The sequence below is a fragment of the Plectropomus leopardus genome, chromosome 2, assembly GCF_008729295.1.
Source record: "Plectropomus leopardus isolate mb chromosome 2, YSFRI_Pleo_2.0, whole genome shotgun sequence".
Lineage (NCBI taxonomy): Eukaryota > Metazoa > Chordata > Actinopteri > Perciformes > Serranidae > Plectropomus > Plectropomus leopardus.
In genome coordinates, this window is record NC_056464.1 from 37739269 (window position 1) to 37766086 (window position 26818).

A 26818-nucleotide genomic window follows, 5' to 3' on the forward strand; every position below is an offset into this window, starting at 1 on the left:
TGGCTGACCTACTAGGAAATTCATGGGTTGTTTGATTTTTCATTTTTTTCACATCTGTTTATTATTATTTTTAGTTAGCATAAAGTAAACACTGCATACAAATGTTGGAAAAAATACAAAAACAATAAAGAATTCACATGTACGGACACATTATGGACAATAGGACATGTACCTTCAATAAAATGAGACTAAAAAGTCACAGTCTGGAGCTCTGCAAAAGCCCTGCTTTGTGTGTGTCTGTCAGAGGAAGACAAAGAAGAGAGCAAGAGAACCAAACACCAGTAACTTATAAAAACAATGTGACAATTTATACTCAATGTTCACGATAAAGTTATTTTATACATCACACGTGGAACAAGCCGCAGCACATCGAATATATTCGATATATCGCCCACCCCAATACAAAATGTATAAAGTCGCTTTATATGGTGATTATTGGCATCGCATAATAGGTATTATTTAATTATTATAGTAAAGGGATAAGAGGACACTGATGGTCTAACCTGTGCATACTCAATGAGGGGTTTCTAAGTCTCATGGAAAATCTCAAAGGAACCTCTTAAAGTGAAGTTTTTCCAGTTTAAGGTGCTCTCAAAACATCTTTGACCGATGTGTGAGGTTGTGCCTGTTTCCAGTTTAATACAATCTATCTGAGTGATAAAAGGGTTACGAACCTTGCCAGCATGGAAGTGGGTCCTTTAAGAGGAAAAACTCATGTGTTTTCTGGAGTGACAAAACGAGACGTGGCAGAGATAGTCACTTCAAAAAATAAAACTGCTCCAATATGCAAACACTTCGGCCACAATTGGCACAGTGCGCCATTTCAGGTTGAGCTTTCATCGGCATGGCCACCGAGATACATCTGCCACTCCTTTATTTAGTCTGTTTCACCTCCTTTCTTTCCCCTCTTTCCTCTCTGAACCAAATCTTTTGAAAGGCAGACTGTCGAAAGCTGTTAACAGGACTCAAGTTCAGTGCTAATTCCCTCACTTAGAACAACAATCGTTCAAATGACCTGAAAACAAAAACCCTCAGCTGTGGGCGAACATTATGAGTCAAAGTGGATCACACCGGAGTGATGCGTTATCTTCGTGCCAGCTCGTCCTCGACCTCTGACCCACTGTGCGTGTACGTGAGAAACTGTGATAACTGTGACTACTTCAAAGCTTCACTTTGCTGTCTCCCTCTCTTCTACAGACACTTTCAGCATCACACTTAGCATTAAGGCGTTCCCGTCATACTTTGTGAACAGCTCAAGAAGGAAGATAAACAGTATAAGGCGGTGATGCAACATTAAACTGGATAAAGAAGAACAAAGATGGAGGTCCACACCCTTGATTTTAGTGTTTATAGCCAACCATTTTCCTCACAAAACGTGTTTATATTCTACTCAGCTTTGCCAAAAATGCATCAGCTGGTTTCTCTTTCCTCCAGGTCAAAGGCCTGAGCCATGAAGCAAGTTACGCTTAGTCTGGCTCTGCTTGGGTCACCTGGGTTCACGGAGACTGTCACACCTGTATCAGTTAACTTTTCCAATCACGAGATCTTAATTACAAGCAACACTGTCAGAAATAACCCGCACAGTGACACTATCAGGGATCTCTTTGTGAATGAAAAAAACATCAAAAGCTTGATCACATATTTAGCGTTGTACACTATCCCTGTTTGTTAGAGGCTTTGTTTAAAAACCAGAAGTTTTTTAACTGCAAAAATGTTCTACTGACGACATCGGTAAAAATTAAAAAGAGGTTTCTAATCTCAAAAGAACAAATTCAAACTCAGGCCTACCACAGATCGTACAGTATACTTCATACAAGTGCAATACAACTATAGCTACTATTTTAGGAAGGTTACAAGCAGACACTGTTTGAAAATGTGTGTGTGTGTGTGTGTGTGTGTGTGTGTGTGTGCGTGTGTGTGCGCTTCAATCCATGACAACATAGTTCTTCACCCTGGGGGGGACATGAGTCATCTGTGACCTCTGACCTCTGCAAAATGAGCCAATCGTGTTTCAGCTGGCAGTGAGCCAGGGGTGACGGCTGAGAGATGATCTGAGAAGGAGCAAAAACAACTTCAGAACGAACAAATATTTCCATCTTATAGAAGCTAATTAAACACCTCTTCTGTGATTCTTCTTTAACACAATCACACAAACTCTCTCTCGTCTTTCTCGAGAATCTCTTTGATCCGACGATTTCTGGCACCATGCAGAGAGAGAGATTTGTTCATTTGCTGCTCTTAATACGATAAAAGATGTTTTATGGATTCTGTTTACTTGGAAATTGAGCAAAGTCTCAGAGGAGCGTTCAAAGTAACTTAAAACCGTTTTCTAATGATTGCAGATGATCTGTGTGCCAGGGAGAGAAAGGGAGAGAGACGGAGACATAAAAAACAGGAATAAGCAGAGGGAGAAAAGTATAGAGACACAAGCCACAAACGAGGCACAGATGGGAACATAAGATAAAGAAAAACATGTTTCCACTAAACAGGGAGATGCAGGAGGGATGAGTGGGGGGGGGCTACAAAAGAGGAGAACAAGACCCCTGAAACACACACACACAAGGACCCAGGAGACTAAAAATGTACATACAGAACGTCCCTCGTCTTGTTTTTGATTCGTTTCATTGGATACAAACAGAGACTGAAGCAGTTTCCTATATGGTCGGTTACACACAAACACACAGGCTGCTGCAGGACTCACTCTACGCAACATAATCATTCTTTGTCTTTATATCGTCTCAAAATTAAAGACGACATCAGCTGTGATTTTCTGTTAACATGTGGGATACATTCCATTATTTCAGATCCTTCTTTAAACCTGCCTTCCTTTATAGTAGTGAAACTAAAATAAGCAAAGACTTATGTCCGAATTCTCATGAATATTGAGTTTTAGAGTAATAATGATCTTAAGGAGCTTTCTTCTGTCCAAAATTAATGTCCAAACCTTCACTTTAGAGGATCGTCTTAGGCTGATATTTTTATTGAATCAGATACGGACACTCACTCTGACGTTGCCACATTTACACGCCATTTTTTGGGGATTATTGTTTCAGAACATTGCACAGAATCTTTATACTTTATTCTGAAGCGGCCCCGTGAGAGCCAGATTCGAAACATGCTTACAGACAAGGGCGAGTCAAATTCAAGGACTTTTTAATACTTTTTCAAGCACTCATTTTTATTTTTGAAGATGAAATTGTTTTCTCCATCTGTTCCAAGAAAATTGTGCAAATTCATAAATGGAAGAAACATGTTACCAAGGCCTAAAATCAATATATTATTAATTAACGTTGCTCATGAAATGCCAAATTTCAGTTCAAAACTGGCACTGATGGGTGACGGTGCTCCGGTGTGAGTGTTTAGTAGGCTAGTCAAACATCCTGGTGCTGACTTTTTATTGATGTTTACTATCAATTTTTTGCATGCACGAATAATCACAACCTCGGCTGTTCTTTGCTTCCTAGTTTAAACAATTATCTACATTTTATACAATAATTTATCATTCTGTTGTCCTCTCAAATATATTCAACTACTTTTTCAAGGACCAAGTTTAAAAAAAAATGTCTGATTTTCAAGGTATTCATGGACTTAAACTTCTGAGTGTTGAATTCAAGTACTTCAAGCACCTCAAATACCTTCTATGAAACCTGAAATTGTCAGTTTGAGACTCAGTTTGTTTTAAGTCGTTTTGTTTTGCTTTTGCTCGTCAGCACGCTGTGCAGTGTACTTTTGGAGACATCTTGGTTACCAGAAGAAAATGTTGTTGCGCACTGTCGAGCCGCTGTTAGCTTTTACACTAAATTACGTGAATGCCGCTGTCACTCTGAATGTCCCGTGGATCCTGTTCAAACTTAAGAACTCCATATTTGTTTTTGTTAGTTTGGTTTTTTTTTTTTTTTTTTTTTTACTAATGAGTGACATTCAGCATTACAAACCAAAAAACAGGTTAGTAAACAGCAGAAAGCAGCATGGAGGCCAGTGAAAATGTTAGTTATTATTAAGTCTCTTTCAAACTTGAAGCCATGTCATTTTGAACGACGCCAGAGTGCCGCTACGACAGAGACGGACGTTATTTTGCAGTGTTTCGTCACTGCGTCACATCAAAGAAGTGCGCCTTCACCGGGGTGTCATGTTTCCATCACTGCCAAACGGAACTAGAGCGGATACATAGTTGAGACTACTGCAGTAATTTGTCGCAGTATTGAATAGCGATTGCAAACTTTCCCATTAAATACAAAAGCCAGATGTTAGTGATTTTTTCTGTCTAGTGGGAGAGGGGCTTTAGCACCAGTAGTTCTTGCATGAGGCCCACTGATTTCCCTGACCTCCAAGGCTTTTAAGGGTTTAACTCTGCCGTCACTTACAAACCTGTTTGTTTGATGGCTCCGCCCTCACTCCGTCTGAAGGAACTGATCATTACCGACTCAAAAACCAGCAAACGTGGAAGTGGAGGCTAATTACGCCAAATCGAAGGAGAGTGATTACCAATGAGACCACATTTAAAACCCACTGTCACTCCACCACACCCTGAGGGGAGAAATCACTTCCTTATGTTGGAGTTTTACATGAACAGTGTGTGTGTGTGTGCGCGTGTGTGTGTGTAAACATTTAAGTGTTTGACATGTGTCTGCTGTTGTGCAAAAATGTGTACTTGTGTGTGTTTGTCCCCACAGACAATGTACAGGCCTCTTGCGGCCTGTACGTTGTCAGCCACACACACACACACACAAACACAGAGAGAGAGAGAGAGAGAGAGAGAGAGAGAGAGAGAGAGGCCCCAACCTCCCACCTCCTCACCACATGGGACCCCGTAAATCACTTTCAGGTCAAAGCTAATTTTTTAAGACCAGATCTCCCCCCAGCTTTCCTCCAGAAACCCCGCACACACGCACACACGCGCGCACACACGTGCGCACGCACGCACGCACACACACACACACACACACACACACACACACAAACGCACTCCTCATCCATCCTCACCCCTAAATTCTTCATCACTTGAGGAATGTTCCTCCTTCCTTTCTCATGCCAGATATCATTTATTTTTCGTTCAAGGCATCAGATAAACTTGTAATTAGAGCGTTTTCTTTTGGTTTTCATGTCTCGTTCACGTGTTCTCAGTTGCATCTACACAAGCTGTCCTCGGTCATTTTCAATCACACCAGCTGCAGTCTGCGGCCTGCACACCTCCTGTCAGGGAAACTAATTAATCATCTGTGAAATCAACTGGTCTAGAGTCAGTTTGAGTGAAAACAGCAGCATTTAAAACAGTGATACTCAACTTACAGCCCGTGGGTCAAATCTGTCCCCGGATAGGGTGCCGGGTACATGGCCCCCCAACCATTTTCCAATTTACAATAAAAATAAAGTGAATAAAGTGTTTTTGTGCTCTTGGTATAAAAAAGGTACCAGAGTGCATAAAACAGCATCAAAATGGAGTTGTTTTTAAAAAAGTGCCAGTGGAGGATCCCCCGCACCACCAACAGAAGTACTAGCTCTAATATCTTAAAATCCGAGAAACGTCCTAAAATCCCAGATATACTAGAAATCCTAGAAATGTGCTTTAATCCAAGAAACATCCTAAAATTCCCGATATTTCCTAAAATTCTACCAACGTCCAAAAACCATAGAAATATCCACAAACCCTAGAGACATCCTAAAATCCCAGAAATGTCCTTAACTCCTAGAAACATGTGTGGCTGCTGTGACTGGCCCCTGGTCTCCTGTCATTTCGCAAAAGTGCCCCGCAAGCAAAGCAAGATGAGTATCCCTAAAACAATACTCCAAAAGTACAAATACAAAAACTGAGAGATTTTGACTGTTTATATATGTATCTTTTATATACTATTTAAGATACACGAGACAAGCAGCAGAGATGACAGCTGATAAATCTAAGTGGAGGACCGTAGTATCTACAAGAGATGCAATAAGTACTCAGATCAATAGACCTCAGATTTTAAGTAAAAATACAAAAGTATCAACCCTTTAAAATATACTTTAAGTGCCAAAAGTAAAATACTCATTGTGCAGAATGTCCCATTTCAGAAAAATGTTTATCGTGGATGACAGTTATTGTTCTGTATTCAGAGCAGTAATACAGCAGCAAAACTGCTAATTAAAGAAATAATGGAGGAACGGCGTACAGAGCAGAGAATGAAGTCACGTTTCCTCCGTGTGTGTTATAACCTGAGCTTCTGTGTACTTTGTAGGGGTAAAATCAGCCATGTGTACAGTTCATGTGTACAGTACATGTTACACACAGTTTTACCAAGGAATTTTAAAAACTTTTCCAAAACCTTTCCATAACATTTTACCCAATTTAATGACTTTGTTTAAGAAGTTTAAAATTGGTAGGCCTTTATGATGACACAGTTATATATTACTCACATTAGACATGTGGGGATTAAAGAAACTTCATAACGTTACTCATTTGTTAGACATTGAGCCATCTAGCGACACACGCCAACAGACCAGACACACATACACGGACACTTCCAAAAAAACGTCAAGGCCACGCCCCTTTTAGGGGGGATAGAAAACCAAACATCATAGATGTCAGTGGAATTTTATGTGTTTAGATTTGAATTTTGAAATTTTTTGTTTGCATTAATTACTTGTTAAATAAACAGTTCTTTAATAGATAAACTGAGTAATAGTTTTGCAACCTTGTTTGGGCCTAAGTGTTCACGATAATTAGTAAATTAAGGTGATGTCATCGTGTCCCTTCAGTCTCCTCTGTCCATGAGGATCAGTGACCCCCAAGACGTTCAGGCATCGATGATTAGTGACGTTTTCACACTAACGCAGTGCAACATGCGATTTTAGATTAACAATTAACACCAGAAAGTAGTATTTGTTGCTATGAAGAAGACCGTCTCTACAAACGACATCTTCCTCACATATTTGTCTTTCTGCCTGCAGTCAAACATAACTCCCCGTTTCTGCTCTATTTCTTTTTTTCCTGCCGTCTGTCTCTCAGTGTAAACACTGGAGCTCTTAAACACTGCTGGTTTCCATACATGTTCAGGACTGATGAGGAGCCTTTGCAGTGTACTATACATACTATTCATCCTCTAGTTTGTCATTATTACTCTGCTTTGTTATTTCTTTATTCATTTCCTCTTCTGTCTTATTATATTATTGCTCTTATTTCCTCTTCTCTCTTACTTCATTAGTAAGTTAGTTATCTAGTGAAAAGTATCATTTTTCCTTCTAAAATGTAGTGGAGAAGAAGTGTAACTTAGCATTAAATGGAAAAATTGATGCTCCGATGGTGGACTCCTCTTAGGCAAGAAGTTATATTTAACCCTTTGGAACCTGAGCGAATTGTTTTGATGTCTTTCAAAAACATGGCCCAAAAAAAAGATAAAAACATGGTAAAAAACGTTACATATATATATGTATTCATTTTACATATATTTATGCATATATAAAGTTATCCTACTTATAAAAGATCAGTTTCTGGACATATTCCCTATTTTTTGAATTATTTTCTAATATCCTCCACTCCTTTTTAAAACTGAGTTTTAGGTAAAAATTTCTTGCACTTCGTGGGACATCTCTTACCAAGTTGGTCATTGTCTCTTTTCCCCATATACTTGTAATAAATCAACCCAATTTTCTCAGTTTTCAAAGTGCCAAATAGCTTGCGAAAGGCATCTAAAGGTAGCACATGAAAAATGATGTCGGTCCAGGTTTTAAAGGGTTAAAGACCAGTTTCTCTCTGCAGATTCAAACACAGAGAGGTTTTTTTTAAGTGTAGTATTCAGCTACTATGAAGACATTTTTCTCGAGTGCTGACAGCAACACAAGACAATTGAACGATGTGATTGACGGAGACAGCTGCAAACTGAAGCTTCTTTGTGAGCAGGCGTGTTGAAAAATGTTGCTCTGTCACCAGAGAGTGTAACCGAGCGGACAGGTGGAGATGGATGTGTATCTGTGTCAGCAGAAATAGTCTTAATGCTTGTTTGATAGTGGGATGTGTTTTAGATTCCTCTCATGGTTCGTTCCAGCTGGTTAATGTGGCTTTCAGCCAGGACTGAACTCAGTTATTCTGCTGCTCTCAGCTGAACGCCACTGAGCCGGCCCCTCCACGTTTGACATTTATTAAAGGCTGCACTCAGCATTTGTCAAGCGGGAGGGTTATATTAAGAAATGCCAGATTTTTATCTTCTACATTTAAATACCAGTTCACAAACGCAGATGCAAAAATTACAAACAAGTCTGTATACTGTGACCATTTCGATAAGGTGGCTCAAAATTCAACACACACACACACACACACACACATACATCAGAAGTATGAAAATAAGAAACTCAAAGTACCACTGTCAGTCGAATGCCTCCACAAACCAGTTAAGCTGCAGGTTACATCTATATCTGTCCAGACTCATATGTAGCCTTTACAGTAGGCAATGCCTCAAATATGGATGTTGCTGCAAAGATGCTACAAACTCCAAAATCTGGATAATTCAAAAACATTTCTACAATCAGCAGTTTCAAGGTGAACACCCAAAATTAGTGTCACCAAGTCAGTGTCAGGCCAAATGTCTCCCCTTCTGTTCCTGAGTTATGGTGTTGAGTAACAGAAAAGTGTTTTTACAGAACATTATGACGTCACAGTGAAGTTGAACTTTGACCTTTTGGATATAAAATGTCATCATAATATCCTATCTGACCTTTGTGTGCTATTTTGTCATACCTGGCGGATGAATTCTTGAGTTATGACCAAAAACATGTTTCATGATATCACAGTGACCTTGACCTTTGACCCTCAACCACCAACATCTAATCAATTTATTTTTAAATCCCAGTGAAGGTTTGTGCTAAGTTTGAGGAAATTCCCTCGAGGATTTCTTGAGATATCATGTTTTGCATTCTTGAGATACTGCACCGTTAAATTGCGAATATTTGTCATTTCATCTTACTTTTTCAATCATATTTTTTTTGTAAACATTTTTTTTTTTTTAGTTATTTGCATCATTATTTGAATTATTATTCCTTTTAATATGTTTATTGGTTTTGTTTTTGTTTGTCCGTTTGGTTTAATTTTTTGGGGCTTTTTGCCTTCATTATGATAGGACAGCTTAAGTGTGAAAGGGAAAAAAAGGGGATGACATGCAACAAAGGGCCACAGGTTGGAGTCAAATCTGAGAGCTTTATGAAGCTGAGAGGGCGGGCCTTAAGACAATGAATGTGCGTGACCAGCTCAGCTGTCACACTGCCGGCCTCATAGTGGCGTTAGACGAAAACTCAGGCTGCCTGAGAGAATTTAAATGGACTGACACGTAACAGACTCTATTTAGAGGACAAGGCTGAGGTTGACCTGCTCACATATAAATCCATTAAACTTCACTTACCATTCAGAAGATTAATACTGTCAGAGTGATTCACAGAGGAGGAGAGCGTCGCTCCGCTGGACTCCTCACCTGAAACAAGATTCAGAATTAATAGGCAGGAAATGGTAACACAGAAACAATGATTATCCTTTTGAAACAAAATACATTTGACTTCCCCACTGGGAGAGACCATCTGTGTGTGTGTATGTGTGTGTGTGTGTGTGTGTGTGTGTGTGTGTGTGTGTGTGTGTTGCACAGTGTAAGCTAACTTTGGTGAGGAGCCATCAGACCTGGTTTCTCCATCCCTGCGTGTTATGTCTGGTTGCTCGGTGACTCTGTTGGTTCTGGCATCAGGACCAGAGTGTGTTTAATAATCTGGGTCAGGACTCCAAAACTGGGTTATTCTGAACTACTTACACTGGCAACACATCTCTGCACATGCTGCTGGTTCAAATCCAAATCACGCGGGCAGATGACCTTGATTTAGGTTATTTCAGCGCCTCACCAGGTCAGATTTTTACTTGAAGACGACCTGCAGAAATTTAAATTAAAAAAGAAAACAACATAAAATGAAGAAGGAAGCCACGTTAATCAGAAAAACTGCACAATCTTGATGTTTAACCCTTTGAAACCTGAGCAAACTGGCTTGATTTATTTAAAAAACATGAAAAGATGCCAATTAAAACAATTAAAATTAATTAAAAGTTTACAAGAAAATTACCTGAAAATAAGCAAAAAACTAAAACACAAAAAGAAACAAAAAATAACTTAAAGTAATTATATTTTTTTCTGTAACATAATTTTAAATATATAATGGTAAGAATGAAATATGTTTTCTGGACATTTTTCTTGATAATATCTTCTCAGCCCACATACACAGCTATCACACATAATTTTCAACTCTTTTTCATGTCACCTTTTCCAATTCTTTTGCAATTTGACAGACATTTATTGCCAAGTTGCTCATTGCCTTTTTCCCATGTTTTTAAAGAAATGACACCACTTTTCACACTGCTTTAAATGCTTGTGAGAGGTGTCTGAATGCAGCACAGAAGGGGTTAAACATCACCAACAGACTGGTTCAATAAGAAGCTGAATGAGGATTTCTGGATTTCTTTTCCCACATTAGATATGTTGTATTTGTTAATTATTACTAGAGAAGGCCTTAACAGCTCATTTAGCAGAAAACAGCTGATGAGCATGCAGACAAAAAGAATAGTGATGTTTCTTTTAAGCTTAAACCAAACTCATCGTTCACAGAAACCACATGAAAGACTCCGAGCAGATGGCATCCAGACTGTGTGTGTGAGAGCACATTGTTGTTGTTTACTTACACACAGTATTTTAATTGTTTTGTGCAGCGTGTGTACCTGTGTATGGACACTATACAGGATGGGATTTATTTACAGTAAACGTCACCTGTTCTTCATCACTGATTAACCTTTTTTTAAATGTATTCCATACTTGTTTATTTTTTCTCTTCACCATCACAAAGAAAAGACCTCTGAGTTCACTTCCTTATAGAATAATCCTGTTTTGTCTGAATCGTCTTTCATGCAGATGAAGTTAAAAATGAAGCTGGCCACAAGTACAACCAACACTTTGTCCAAAACGTCCTTGTTATAATTATCCATCATGTGGAACAAAACATCTTTTTGTTTTTGTTTTGAATTTAAGCAGCTGTTTGTCAAAAGAACAACTAACTGAATTCATGCATTATAAATTGAAGCCATTGGAAACTCAAATGAGAGAGCTAAAAAATAAGTTGTACACGTTGAAAAGACAAGAAGTCAGGCGATCACCAACGTTAATATGATTTATCTTAAGAGGAACATTCCTTCCAATCCATCCATGTGGTTGAGAAATTTCACTCAAAACCAAGAATTTGAACCAGCTGGTGGTGCTAGAAAAATCAGTGGATCACCAGAGTTAGTAGGAGCCATCGTGTGGAAGCCATTTTTACACAGAGATCACATTACAGGGACGCATTGAAGTCCTCTCTTTATACCGCCCCTGCACTTTCACACAGAACCAAACGACGGCGCCATCATGCTGCTCCACTGTGTGATTAAACTTTGCATTGTGGCATCCCATGATCAAAAGACACGATCAAAAGAGGCATGACGGGCGTCACATCAAACACACAAGTGCCTGCCTCTAGCATGACATATAGTGTACCTGTCGGCCCGGCTTCATAAACAATAACGAAGGTGTGAAATCTCAGTCCAAATCACTTACAGTCTGTTAAATGACGGCTGATCTCGTTCCCTGCTCAGAGGGTAATGACCTCCTGAATCTCATTGTTTCCACAGTTCGTGGAGATGTACGGCTGCCGTTCTTTTTTCTATTAGCCACTATGCCAACAGCAGCTATTGAAGCCTACCGCGACAGGTCGCACGCATACACGCAGCGTCAAACTAGTGCCACCCATGGTCACGTTTTTCTGGTTTCATGTTTTACACAGACCTTGTTTTGGGGCTGTTACTATGTTCCCGGCTAAGGGGCGAGGCCACTCTGCCCCCTCTTTCTGCGATGGGACGTTACATACAGAACGACGAGGCACTGAAACAGTGTGATAATCCCGCCTTGAAAAGGCAGCGTAAACGCGACTATAGACTGTGTAAAATGATGAACGTAGCCACCATGATGTCACCCACTGGTTTATGGACTCCCACTCTGAATCCTTGAGTTTGGCATTTTGGTTGTTGCCATTTTAGATTTTTGGAGCCAGAAGTGACCATATTTGGATGAGAGGGTGGAGCAAACCCTGACACTAGCTGTTAGTTTGATTATGGTGCTTTTCCAGCTCTGATTAACCATTATAATGCAATTTTTTACTACCCAAAAACCTGCTTCAAACTATTAAATTTAAAAGGAAAAACTAAACATCCAACTTCTTAGAGAGTAGTTTAGGATAACCAAACCCAAAATCTGACTTTTTCAGGTGACCAATACGTTACATCGAAAATTATCAACCAGCTTTGTATCAAAACAATGTGAGTGGTATTACTAGATGAACTGTGGTAAACTTTATGCAACCACTCCAGTGTTTGGATATCCCTCCTCCGAACTCCCAAACACAGACAAATGACGTAAATACCATAATTTGGCAGTGTTTTACTGGCTCTTAGGGCTGATGCTCCAAGTGCAGGCTGAACTTGCACATTTTCATATTGCCCACCACCCGTACTGCCGCCACCTCGAACACAAAGAGTATCCAGCTGATCACAAGACACACCCGCTCCTCTCTCTGTCCCTCAAACTCTGACCGAAATCCAATCAAACGGTAAAACTAGGCAGTGCTGATCAAATATAAGGGAGACAGCATTATTTCTTGGCTCTAGAGACCAAAACGTTTTTCGTACCAAGCTGTAAACATGTTTATTTTTGCTGCAAAGTCGGGCCATTTAGGCATGGGGGTCTATGGGGATTGACTCGTTCTTGGAGCCAGCCTTCGAGGGGACATTAGAGGTACTACAGTTTTTGGCTCTTCCACTTGGGCTTCATTTTTTAAGCCCTGGGGTTGCCGCATAGAACCACAACATTATGCATTAATTCATGATGTATATCCCGAGATTTTAGTGGATACGTTAAATTTTTGAAGCTGGCACTGAATGAAAGTCGAGGGGTCATCAGATTCATTAGATTTAATCTGCTAGGGACCATTGCTGTCTTTATGAAATTTCATCTCAATTCATCCAACAGCTGTTGAGACAAAACGGTCGACCAACTGACAAACATTTCCTTCTCCAGAGACATCGCCACAGTATGACTAAAAATCTAACGCTCTGCCCTCTGAGGCTCCAAACTCATCAGTAAACATATAACTGCCCTCCATCTGTAGACCAGCATGTGCACATGTTAGTGTGTCTGTTTCAGGATGTTCCTGTTTTTTTAATGTGTCCCAGAGATGATGGTGATCCGTTTCCTGTTTTGGATCGTCTGAGAGTGTCTGTAAGGGTGGTCTTTTCTTTTTTGATTTAAGTGTTTGCGTGAGCTGAAGTGAAAATAGACAACAACAGCTGAAAAGACAAGCTGTTACAAATGATAATAAAAAAACAACAAGGTGCAGGTGATCTAATATTCAATGAACTTTTTATACTCTTGGCTTGAGCAGCTACTCTTTTCTTCCCAAATACCGAAATAAAGAGTAAACAGTTTGCCTGAAAAGGGACTGTTGGCAGATGTTTATTGATATTGTGATATTAAGATCTTTCGAAACCATGAGACAGCCTCTTAAAATTCAGTTATGTTTGAAAAAAGCTACTCTTGGTACAAACAAGGTGTGTTTGACGTATTTTTATGTGAGGTTTGGTGGGTGTGTATGGGAGTGTGTGTGTTTAAGGTTAAATAAATAAAGAGTAGTCATTAAGAATATTTAAGAGGTGGGGATTTTTTTTTTGTTACATGATTAAAATCTTGCTCACTGTAATTAATCTCTGTCTGCAGGATGTCGGTGAAGCTGCGATTCGACTCTCCCTCAGATGGAAGTTTGGTCCACAGGAGCCGCTCGTTTACTGGGTTCAGCTCTCTGACTGGACGACGACGGTGAGTGACATGGTGTTACAGCCAATGAGAATGCAGGTTATAATAAACAATTTGTCTAATTCATTTATTAACACATTAGGTTGTCTACAGACCGAGAACTGGCAGAACTTGGCCCATTTAAAACAAAGACAGGGAGCGCCATCATGAAAAATAAATGATTTCAAAACCAGATACGTGTGCTTTAGCAGACAGTTAAATTCACTGAGCTTTAGTCATGACGGTAATCGAATTGTATGCCTGTTGGACAGAGCCAGGTTAGCTGTTTTCCCATGATTGCAGGCTTTATCGCTAAGCTAAACTAATCTAAGCGGCTGCTTGCTGTAGTTTAATACATCTATCACAAAGACAAAGGTGGTGACCATCTTCTCACCTATATGAGTTTTGTGCGCATGGTTCTCAACATGCATGTGGCTGAGCTGGCAGCTAGCAGCTAAAAGTGCTAAGTCCATAAACAGCACTAAACAAAGGCAACAGTGCTAACAGAGCTATGCCACAGCAATGACACCATGTGTGTCTACATGTTAAACTCTGGGTATCCCTCTGCATCTGCTCTTTATGTTCTGGGATGCCCCAACCGTGACGTCAACAAATGCACATGGAGGGACGACGCTACCGGTTGTGTTTAAACAACACAAACATATGGCATTCAATGCCAGAACATCAACAAATGCACATGCTGGCACGGATGTTTAGGTGAAGTCAAAAAGGCGGGTGGTTAGGTGTAATAAAAAAACCTCAAATTCAGACAGGGAGCAAACCAGACTCCTGCAAGAAAGTCTTTTTGTCATAGTCGCAAAATGTATTACACCGTCTGGAAAAGCCCTGTTGTGTGTGTGTGTGTGTGTGTGTGTGTGTGTGTGTGTGTGTGTGTGTGTGTGTGTGTGTGTGTGTCTGTGAGAGGCAGAGAGCGAGTGAACTGAAACACCGGTGGCTTATAAAATTAATGTGACAATTTATACTAGCGAAAAAGTAATTTTATATATGACACATGGCACAAGTAACAATACAAAAAGTATATTTGATATATCCCCAACCCCTACTCCACCACATCCTTACATAGCAAACAGAGGTTTGCTGCAGTATTAATGCTCTGAATGCTGCATTCAGAACCTTAAATCAAATCCAAATCTTTATTGTGCTGTTTAAACCAACAAAACAGTTTTTGATGTTTGAGGTCAAAACCTCCATTTATTTTTATAACCGTCAGGATGAATGACAGGCAGCAGAACATAAACAACAGATTCTGGCCTCATATCAGCTTTAACAGAGGTTCTCTTTTCATACTGTAGGACAATAAAATAGAGGAAATAAAATCCCTCAAGCACTTAAAGCTCGACTGTCTTTATGATGTGTGGGGGAATCCCGTCACCCTCAGACGAGCCTGTTCCTGATTGATGGGCAGGCTGTGAATGCCCCACAGACGACAAGATGTTATTTCTGAATGAAGAAAGAACGGGTGACAAACACACTGATGTGAACCATCAGTCCCACGAGACGGAGCCGGAACAAAATGTCATGTTAAGGAATAAAAGCTGGAATGCACTTCCTGGTTGTTTTTTCCATCTTAAAAATACACACAAACACACTATATATCTTCGACACAAACACACACTCTGTATTCATTCCTGAGCGTCTCCGCTGCCCTGACAGCATCACACCACGTGAACGCCCATCATTCTTCACTATGGAGCTTTGATGGTGACACGACCCGGACCGTAAACATGACATAAACGGACCAACAGGGACGACAAACATCCACACAGCATGGAAACACTTTTATAGCCGAGCCCATAATTACAGAGGATGCCCGCTAAATCTGAGTGAAGCTTTATGTTGTGAAAAATACGGCCGATAAAAACACTGTACAGATGTGTGCAAAGACGAATACTTAAGTCTTAATTCATTGCACCTGAGAAATCCAGGTTTTTGCATTAAAACTGGCATCACTGCTTTCACTTCACCAGTATTCATGATTTTGATCCAAAAAGAGTTTTTGTATGTAAGTGTTGGTGCATTGAGACAACATCGGCATCAATACTGACCTTATGAAGCAGACTGTGTGTTGGCCTGACATTATTGTGCTAACAGTTTCTAAAACCAGGGTTTCCAAACTTTGTCATGCCTTTTCAGTGAATTTGATTTTGGAAAAGCATGTGAATAACTGTATCTTCTGCACTTCCTGGCCCGCTATTAGTCATGGAGAATAAGAGCCGTGTAAGTTTTCCTTCAGTATCAAGCAGCAATAAGTTGTTTGTGTTAATTTACTTGACATAGCACGTAACATTAAAGGTGCTTTTACTCACTGCAATGTCATTACTGAATTGACATGTCGTGCAGTCAGAAGTCGATGCATATTAGAGTTATGCTTTGTCTCACCAACTTACAGAAAATAAATTCGCTGTCATGTTACATTATGCATTATCCCAAAATAATCACTGAAACAATTTATTCGATTCTATTCCATGATTTTTCCAAGACTTTCAATGACCTTTTTAGTTAGTTAGTCTTTATTTCTGTGTCATGCCAGTCTGGCCCATCCCACATAGGATTTCAAGATACAATACAAAGCTTTATTGTTTTAGAATTGTCAGCAAAAAGAGAAAAAAATACAAAAAGTTACAAAATAATATATTACCAACATTTTGCAAAAAGATTTTTTTTTCTAAACAAATGTATAGCTAATTATAATAAAGACCTTGTTTTCTCATCTTTTAGGCAGTCCTCTGTTCGTAACTCTCTCCGCACAAAGGCCACGACAGGAGGTAAATCTCCCAGAATGCAACTGCATCCCAGCAGAGGGGGCGGGGCTATCTGGTCCCTGCAGCCGGAGGAGGTCGACAGGGTTTTCCAGGCGCTACGCAAGGGACTCAAGTATGTATACTACTAGTGGATTTAAATTTGTACCCTGTACTGCTGAAGTGATAATGTTACAGAGGGACAAGAAGTACCAACACAGCAATGCAAAAAAATATTTTATTAACAAATAAAAGTCCTGCAAGTAATCTCCAGAGGTATAGAAGTATAAGCAAAAAATTATCAAAAGTAAAATTACTTCTTCTGCAGAGGAATGTCATGTTATTACATTATTATGCTGTTATTGAGTCATTAACCCTTAGGGACTGTTCGGCGCATTTTACACACTTTTTCTTCTTTTTTTTTATAATTTTGGCTGTTTCATACATATTGCATCAATTTTGGAAAGACTGTATTTTTGTTTCATCTTTGAATTTCCAGCTCAGCTCCTACAATAAGTATACAATACGCTCTTATATTTGGCATGGGTGAAACACATGCTATTTCCAATCGTCACAGTGAATGCTGCTGCTAATCACTGACTTATCCCAGGCTGTGATAATCATCATTTAAAAACATAGTGGCATCATGACAGAAACCTGGCATTTAAAGGGTTAAAATCATGAAAATAGATTAATATTTAATATTTATGATTAGGACTGATGTTGGTTAAAAAAATTAACTCAATGAATGTAGAGAATAATATTAATGTATAATATTTTTTTAAAGCTTGATTTTGAAAAGCGCATTCATGGCGATGCAGGTGTGTGTAATAGTAAAGTGGGCCCTAACAGTTAATGTTTGAGCAGCATTTTATTGCTCAGGCTGCTCAGAGTGGAGCTAGTTTTAACTACTGTATTTACAGTTAGCGGGTTTAGTCCAGTGGCTCCCAGTCCAGGGTTCAGGCCCCTCCAAAGCATCGCCAGATACACCTGAGGGGTGGTGACAAGAACGTCCCAAAGGTTTGCGCAGTGAACAAGAGTCTGCGTTTAATCTGGGGCCTAGCTAATCCCCCAATTTATTTTTTAGTTTTTACATTTTTTGAAGAGGTTTGTCTCCGAGTCCCTTGGTGTCCTCCCACAAACGGAGGCTGGTACCGACTTAAGGTGTTAAAATGCAACATTTGACTGCTGATATAAAAGGCTTTTTATCTTGTTTTTAGAGTTATCTTTGTGTATAAATGAGGGATCGTTAATATGTCGAGTTACTTGAAGGGAGATTGGTGCAAGTGACCCTTTAATATCCCCAGTCTTCACAAAATCTCATACATAGTGTGTGACCAAAAAAAATGTTTGCGTGTGCAGGGATTACCTGGAGGGTCACCAGGCGGAGATGGACTTCCTGTCTTCACAGCAGAGAGAGACCAAGAGAAACTCCAGACTGGTGAGGACAGAATAGAAGGAAACTGAGATTACTGTGAGCGTGTGTGTGTGTGGTGTGTGTGTGTGTGTGTGTGTGTGTTTGTGTGTGTGTTTGTGTGCATGCACATGGGAGCATGGTGTTTAGTTGTTTTTCAGGTTGTTATGAATGATGATGTATTTTCTCCGTTTCCAGGCCTTTCTGTACGATCTGGAGAAGGTAAGCTTTGCACTAAAGACACAAACATGTTTTCTCTCTGCAGATTCATTATTTCACCTTACGGTGGTCAAACCTGCGTTCACAAAAACACTAATATATCAACATTAGAAATGAGAAACTAATAGTTACATTTTTTCACAGGAGATCAGAGCTTTGGAAAGATACATACGACGATTAGAATTTCAAATCAGCAAGGTAAGAACAGAACACTGAATCTACATTTGTCTAACTGTTTCAGTTCATGGTTTTATCTTGGGTTGAGCTGATGGTGATCAAGTGATCATAAGGGACACAAATGCTTTCCAAATATTTTCAGGAAAGCTATTTCTGAAGTATGGAATTTGATTTTAGTCACTTCTAGGCCTGAATAAGCATGGGAAAAAGAAAAGGGTAGGAAAAATATGTTTCCGGATTATTGCCCCCAGTCAGTTTTCCAAAACTATAATAACTACATTTGATTTATGCAGTGATGTAGTTTTCAGAAAATAAAACGGACTATGTTTTCTGCACATGGAAGCTGTACATTACGTACGTGAAATGGAAAATGTGTATGAAGTGTATGAACCCTGTTTAATGGCTTTGTGTCTGGGATGTGAGTGAGAAGTGGCAGGATAAAGATTAAAAGGTAGATAATCTAAGCAGAAGGGTACATTTCTGTGATTGTGAAGATACAAAACTTACAGGCATGGGTAGTTTGGGCAGGAGAAACTGAGAAGCCACAGGTGAACACGAATGACGATGGGAAAAGGTGCAGGCAAGTAGAAACGTGTTCAGGTTGAGGCTGGAAAGCGAAACCACAAAGCAACATTGAGTATCTGGCAAAAAACAGGAGGAGATGGGCTGGTATAAATACTGTCATGTGAGCAGATGGATATGGGAGTCAGGTGACCGAGACTGGTGGGAAAGTCTTACGGCATCTGGTGGACAGGTAGAGAAGGGCAACAACTGTACAGTATAATAGAAATGAAGGGACCAAACTCAAACAAAACACAAAATCTGAGCTGATTTATCAAACAGTCACAGTCCATGCAAAGTTCAGCCAACAAGCACATGTACATCAGCTAACTTTTGTGGTAAGAAAGAAACTAAATGTGTTTTCGACTGTGTAGCTGAACACAGTGTTTCTGTGTCTGTGCAGGTAGAGGAGCTGTATGAGACGTATTGTATCCAGTGGAGGTTGTGCCAAGGAGCGGTCAACATGAAGAGAGCTTTCTCACTGTCGCCGTCCACCAGAGCCTCCAGAGACAGTCTGCTGGAGCTCAGTCGCAACCACAGACACAGCCTGCAGGTACTGCAACCGTCAGAGCGAACGAGTCTGTGTGTGATTTCACTTCTTCAAAGACTTTGCTTCAGTCTTTGGTGAGGAGCATGTTTGAAATAAATCCCTCGTGTCACCAGTAAAGAAATGTTGCCTTCATGTCTGTAGTTGCTGAGTCATCATGCTCCACGGTGAAGCAGGACTGGCCATCAAGTTTGGGGAATTTTCCCAGTGGACCAGTCTTATGAGGCCCGTTCTTTTTTCCCCAGCCATGGCACTGTATACACCTTTTATACCCTATATCAGTGATACTCAACTAACGGCCCACGGGCCGAATCTGGCCCCCGACAGGCAGCTGGGTGGCCTGTTTCGAACTATAACTTGTTTATCAAAAAAAGTGCCAGTGGAAGATCCCCCACACTCCCAGACAGAGGTCCTAGTTAAGCTCCTAATGTCCTAAAATCCTAGAAACATCCTTCATTCCTAAAAATGTCCTTAAATCCTAGAAACATCCTCAGGTCCTGAAAATGTTCTTAAATCTCAGAAACCTCCTAAAATCCTAGAAACGTCCTAAAACCATAGAAACATCCAAAAATCCGAGAAAGGTCCTAAGGTCCTGGAAACACCCTAAAGTCCTAAAAACATCCCAAGGTCCTGAAAACATTTTAAAATTTTAGAAACAACCCGAAATTCCAGAAACGTCCTAAAATCCCAGAAATGTCCTAAAATCCTTGAAGCATCCTTCATTAAGTCCTAAAATCCTTGAAACAAGTATAAGGGCTGCTGCGGCTCACCCCTGGCTTCCAGTCATTTTTTGTAAAAGTGGCCCCTGAGCAAAGGAAGTTGAGTATTTCTACCCCACAAAGTGCCATGTGCATCGTTCTGCTTACTTTGCTGATTTGAGTTTGATTAACAGTGATTTCTGCTAATGTTGACAAATTAATTACACAGCATATTTCATTTAATCTGAAATGTGTTTCTACTGCAGCTCTGTAGTCATAAAATGTGTCTCAGGTGAAACACATGAATCAGTGTTGTTCCTCGTCTGACCATGTGTGCAGCAGATGGAGGTCACTGAGGGCTGAAACACAACTGAACGCGGTCACACGTGACATCATCCACTGTATGATGAATGACCAAGAGTCAAAGTCTTCAACATCCTGTTTCTGCCTCTGCAACCTAAAACAATGTTCCAATGTTTTAATCCAACAGCTTACTATATGTTTAGTTTGGGCTGGGAGATATGGAATGAAGTCACAATATTTTTTTTTTTATATCAATCAGTATCGATATATATCACAATATACATTAAATCACTATTTCTGTGGAGCTTAAAAGGTTCCCTTTTATTCCTAAGTCACATATGAATATATCATAAGGTTGGTTTTGGTTTAAATATTTATTTTCTGTCTGACATTGAACATGACAAATATACTGTAGAACAGGCATCACAAACTGGAGGACCTATTCTACTAAAATTCAAAGAGGTCCAGTTACTAAAATTTCCTCCCAGCAAAGGTCCAAACCTCATACCAAAAATCAATATCACGACTAATTGAACATTTTACTTTTATTACGATTAATAAACGATTATTTTGATTTTTCTTTTTTATGTGGTTTGTTTTTTGCCCCCATGGTGTGTTGAGTGTAATAAACATAACATTTGTTATTATTTATTAAACTTTCCAGCATTATATAAAAATTAACAGCTCCATCTTAAACAAACTTCAGGTAAATGTAAGCACATTGTGCTGATAATAGGCCAACCTCTCCTGACTGCAGGACTCTGACTTCAGCTTCTGTCAAACTTCTGTGTTATTACTCATTTTACTCAGGAATTAAAAACGTTTGAGTCGGCCTACTTCTCCTATAGCTGCCCACAGCCTGCCAACAATCCCAGTTAGAGAAAGGCTGAAAATAAGGTAATGTGCTTGTGGCCCCAGGGCCCCAAAACATTACATCTGCCCCTGGTAATAATAATGAGAGCTCAGCGCGAGCAGCTGGATGAGACACGGAGCGATGCGTCCTGCTGTTTCAAAATAATTCATCATAAGTCTGATTAAACCTGAAACTAGCACAAAGTCGTCTGTAGAAGTCTACAGAAGTCACTTCCACCTCTGCAAATGTGGCTGTTTCAGACACTTTGGTGCTTTGAGGAGAAGCTGCGCTCTGTCCGTCTCACTGCGTTGCTGTGGGACCATCAGCTGTTTGATCTGCGATGATGAAATGCTGTGGCTGTCAAACACTAAGCTGTTCCAGAGTCAAAGTAGTTCACTTTTTTTACATGATTGTTCAACACTTCAGCCCTCGCTGTGTGTTGGCATGAGATTTTCCTTGGTGTCATGAGAGCATGAGACAGAGCCCAAAAGCTGGAGACGAACGGCAGATGCGTGGGAGTTGGCAGCCCCGGTGGGGAAACGGTTAACAGAATTTTTAAATAACCGAAATATGCATCATGGACAAGATTATGTTGATTAGAGGGTCTGAATGTCAGTTTCGATTTTTTAATTAATTGCCCAGCACTACTTCTTAAAAAATATTGTTCTCACTCTTACATTTTATTACAACTTGGCCACGGGTCCGGATAGGACCAAGTTTTGGTCTGGATCCAGACCTCGGTCCGCCAGCTGATGATGCCTGGCTTACAGATACATGTGATGAATCAGTGGTATGGGCGCTATTATTAGCCAATTCCGTGCGTATTGGTCGCGCGCAATGACAGATTGTTGGAAAACCTCACAGGAGGGACAAAGTTTGTAAAACTGCTGGGAGAAGGCTGTTGGACATGTCCGTGATGGAGCGAGCTGATGGACATGTCCGTGTTGGAGCGGGCGTGTGCTGGAGCATTAATAACATTTAAATAGATGAGCGAGTTACATAAAAACTCAACCCTGGGTATAGTTGTCATTAATGTTTAAATTAGCTATAGAGACCAAAGCGTTTTTTTGCACCAGGCTGTAAACATGTTTATTCTGCTGTAAAGATGTGCATTTTAACTGTCATCAACAAGAGAAACACACCAAATTGGAAATTATGCAAACTGCTGTTTTAGTTCTTGTGGGTTTTTTTTTAAATTGCGTTACGGTGTGAATGGAGGTTTTCTGCACCGGTAAAATGTTCAATTTGGTCAAAAATGATTTCTGGCAAACACATTTCATATTTTATTCATTTTTTAAAAGAATGTATAATGGAGATACTTTGTAAACGGGGCTACAGGCACTTTAAACTGCGATGCAAAACCAAACACGTTTGGCAGACAAAAATGGAGAGAAATACATAATGTCACTGATGATGACAAAGAAAATACTGTATTCGTTGTGTAAGAATGCAGCACGATGGATGCTGAATAACTCTTTTTATCCACAGAAAATAAATCAGCATAAATGCTTTTACAAATAATTAAATAAATATTCAACAATTTTATCACCATGGAAAAAAAGATTCTTGAGTACTGAATGATCATAGAGGGAGTTGATAAGAGGGCTGTAAATGAAACGCACTCGGGGCAAAAGTGGCTGCCACTTATCCGTCGTCTCCACAAAGGAGAGGGCCAACACTCGCCGCTAATGGTCGTAACACTGCCAAACCAAATCATCTGGTGTGTAATCGATGGTCCCACGGTGATTTTTCTTTTTGCAGCCACATGCTATGGGACATTAACACACAACTGAAGACTCATTCACACTCTGTCCGTCCGTCCATTCTTCCGTCCTTTCATACGGTCACACAACCAAATCGTCAGTATAAATAGGACTGCTAATCGCAAGCCCTTTTTCTGAATAGATTTATCAGTAAAAGTATCGATCAATTAATCATTATTTGAAAAAAAACTTTGCTTATTTTAAACAAGACCAAATTCATTTTATCCTCAATTTTAACAAATTTTATATATTTTGACAGCAATCAATGCCTAACGATTAATTAATTCAATTTCACATTTTAGATTAAATTCTGTAACTGTAAAACCAGAAATTATCACTGGATTTACAAATTTCCGATGTTCATTGAACACATCGTGTGTGATTATATAGGTTTGTGAATCAAAATTCTGGGACTTTTCCAAAAGTTTCAGACTATCTTTTATTTTCCATGACTTTTCAAAGTTTTTAATGACTGTAAGAACCCTGAAAGGCTCAAAAAATAGAACTCACTTTGTCACATGTAAACTCAGCGTGAATGAGCTTCGAGACCAAACAGGATGATCGCTGAACCTTTCAGAGCGAGGTCAGCACCTCTGCCTGTAACACTGGAGTCTGTGTATGTCTCTGCGACCACACACACTCTCACACTGCATGTTTACACACTGGGTATCTTCCCAGTAAGCACCATTAGGGATCAGGGCCCCCTGAGTATTAGTTTTGATTCTGTTGTAGGTTAACTTCACTAAAATTTTGGATATACTTGTAGCAGTATTTCTAAACTATGGTATTGCTACTTTTACTTAAACAAAATATCAGGGAACTTTTTCCTCGGCTGTACAATCAGAATGAAGATGTACTTTCTCGGTGTAAAATATAAACATTTCCAAGAATGGTGAATTGATTTTCTTGGAAAATCAATACAGTGTAATAATAATACTGTGTATTTACCACCTTTGTTTGAATGTGGCTTGACTCTGTATTTAGACTGAAGTTTAATGAGCATATTTAGGTGTTACAACCTCTTCAAGAGTCATAAATTGGCCACTTGGTTCTCAGTTTTGGTCTGCAGTGTGTGATGAACAGCCGTGACCTCCCGAAACATCGGCCCACACAGGAGGCACTAGTTCTTCTCCACATATGCTGCTTCATCTGCTGCTCTTTGGAGTAAACTCAACTTCTTTGGCAGGAATCTATTACTGGATTGAATTTGTTTAACTCATAAAAGTTAGTCGCTGTGATTAAAGAACAATGTGCATCTTAATGTCTTAAAGCTTTATTATAATAAGAGTTTGCAGTATTTTCTACCCTATTACACAAACGTGTTGCATGTTATTCTGCTCATGTCTTGTTATCGACCACATGTGCCATCATGTTTCACTCATATAGTTAAGTTCAATGTTTACACAAATGAGAGATTTTAATTTGAAAACTCTGGTGGCAACTTATTCTTTATGTGAGGAGCACAGTATCTCAAACTTTTTGTTTCAAATTCAGTTTGAACATGCAGTATAAAATTAAAATGTTCAAATTCAAATGACATTATAATTACTGGATTAAGAGATGGTCAGAGAGCAAGCTAGTGGCCAGCAGACACAGAGAGACTGTGGGGGAAAACAGATTCTTCTTTTACATCCAACTTGGTGAATTAAGGACTTATTTCAACCAAACCAGAGCTGGTGAATGTGGGAACAGTGGACTTAGAAACTAGATTACTAGCAAGAGGAACTAGATGATTTGGGTGAGTTTTTTTCAGAAAAATAGGTGTGTAAATATTACTTTTCTTAACATTTTGTGGCTTTATGTTGTGTATCTTTTAGTCTGAAATGCTGAATGTAAGTAGCACACTCCCTGGAAGGGGGGTGGGTGGTTAGCACCGAATACTTAAACTGTCATATACTGTATACTCCGGTGAAATTTCAGGAGGGTATGACAGCATGAAATATTAAATACTAATAGATTGAACAATGGTCTTCAAACCTGCAAAAGAAAACCACAACCAAACTCATGCTTGAGGCTAAAACTCAAAACCAATTGGCCAATTATGACTGTTGAAGAGGTCAAACATCTGAATGTACTCATTAACATCAGGCTAAATATAGAGTGGAGCTACATTCAAACACAGGTGCTTAATACACCAACACCTGGTTCAATTACATTTATCGACATATTACATTAAGCCTGGGTAATGAGGCCTTCAAAATATTAAAGCTGGAGATTAAAATTTGGGCTACCAAGGCGTGAGTATGAATAATGACGAGAACGCAGCAGTCCTCAGTAGCTATAGTGGCTACTTTAAACTGGTTTAAATAAGAAACTGCAAAATCATAACTGAACCATCACAACAACTTTTTCCCCAAACGAGACTGAACCAGCCACCAGAGAGGTCGTAAAGTGAGAAGAGAAGAGTATCTTTGAGTCAAAAAGCCAAAGAAGTTTGTTGCCAAATATAATACAGCTCCAGTGTCAATGTTCTGTACATGACACAGACCTGTGACCTCACTTTGGACGAGAAAAGCTGAAAAGTATCAAAGCGGTCGGTTAACGAAAACAAGAACTGTTAAAGGCACCCTGCTAAAGATTTATTTACTTTTTATACAGTTTCACTCACACTAATTTTCTCCTCTCTGCAGGACATGTCAGTTATGGAGGGAGAGTTAGAAATCCTCCTCGGAGAGCTACATATCAAAATGAAAGGTACACACACACACACACACACATTATCAGTGACACGTTATCTTCCAAATATTTTAAACGTGTTTTTACTTGCAGGTCTGATCGGCTTTGCTCGACTCTGCCCTGGAGACCAATACGAGGTAAGCTTCACTTTTAAAGTGATGGAAATCAGTTTTTTTAAAAAATCAAGTTTACTTACTGTAGTGATGTCACGTCTCGACAATGTCACATGACCAGGTGGTGGTGCGGTTGGGCCGCCAGCGATGGAGGATCAGAGGGAGGATCGAATCAGACGACACGCAGGCCTGGGACGAAGAGGAGATGGTCTTCCTGCCGCACATACACCACAACTTTGAGATCAAGGTCACAAAAGCACACAGAAATACACACATATACACAAACACATGTAAAAGTGTAAATATGTACCCACTGATGACCGCAGGACAGTTTATTTATTATTTATTTTATATTTTAAAGACATCTGGTTTATGTGTGCAGGTTATCTCACTCGAAAAATGTCTTCTCTCAGGTGACGGAGGCGAAGGGTTTGGGTTGGCTGCTGGTTGGCATGGTGACGTGTGCAAGCGCAGACTTCTTCGTGGCGAGGCCGCAGCTGATGTTGGTGGACATCACAGAGCTGGGAACCATCAAACTGCAGCTGGAAGTCACCTGGAAGTACGAACACACACACACACACACACACACACACACACACACACACACACACACACACACACACACACACACACACACACACACACACACACACACACACACACAGAGAAATAAGTATGACCTAGAAAAACATGAAAATTTTCTGGCAGCGTGTACTGATGTAAAAATGACAAATGAGGTGGTGGCAGAGAACGCCATGACGTCAAGCACATAGGAAATTCCTCCGCCGAATACAGGGGTTGATGGGAAGGTGAAGTGGAGAGGAGTGAAATCAGCAATGTTCCCAAAAAGTCAAGTCAAGTCAAGTC

At 39.8% G+C, this 26818-nt stretch overlaps 1 protein-coding gene across 1 annotated transcript in view; it reads left to right on the forward strand.

Annotated features, from left to right (window-relative positions):
* Window positions 1-26818, forward strand: part of ripor3 (RIPOR family member 3) — a 65388-nt gene that overhangs the window by 25542 nt on the left and 13028 nt on the right. Inside the window, exons 3-12 of the mRNA XM_042493936.1 lie at window positions 13794-13892; window positions 16608-16763; window positions 17990-18068; window positions 18240-18263; window positions 18405-18458; window positions 19402-19551; window positions 25793-25856; window positions 25932-25975; window positions 26073-26198; window positions 26365-26510. Coding sequence (XP_042349870.1) covers window positions 13795-13892; window positions 16608-16763; window positions 17990-18068; window positions 18240-18263; window positions 18405-18458; window positions 19402-19551; window positions 25793-25856; window positions 25932-25975; window positions 26073-26198; window positions 26365-26510 — 941 coding nt within the window. The 5' untranslated portion in view covers window position 13794. The remainder of the gene's footprint in view (window positions 1-13793; window positions 13893-16607; window positions 16764-17989; window positions 18069-18239; window positions 18264-18404; window positions 18459-19401; window positions 19552-25792; window positions 25857-25931; window positions 25976-26072; window positions 26199-26364; window positions 26511-26818) is intronic.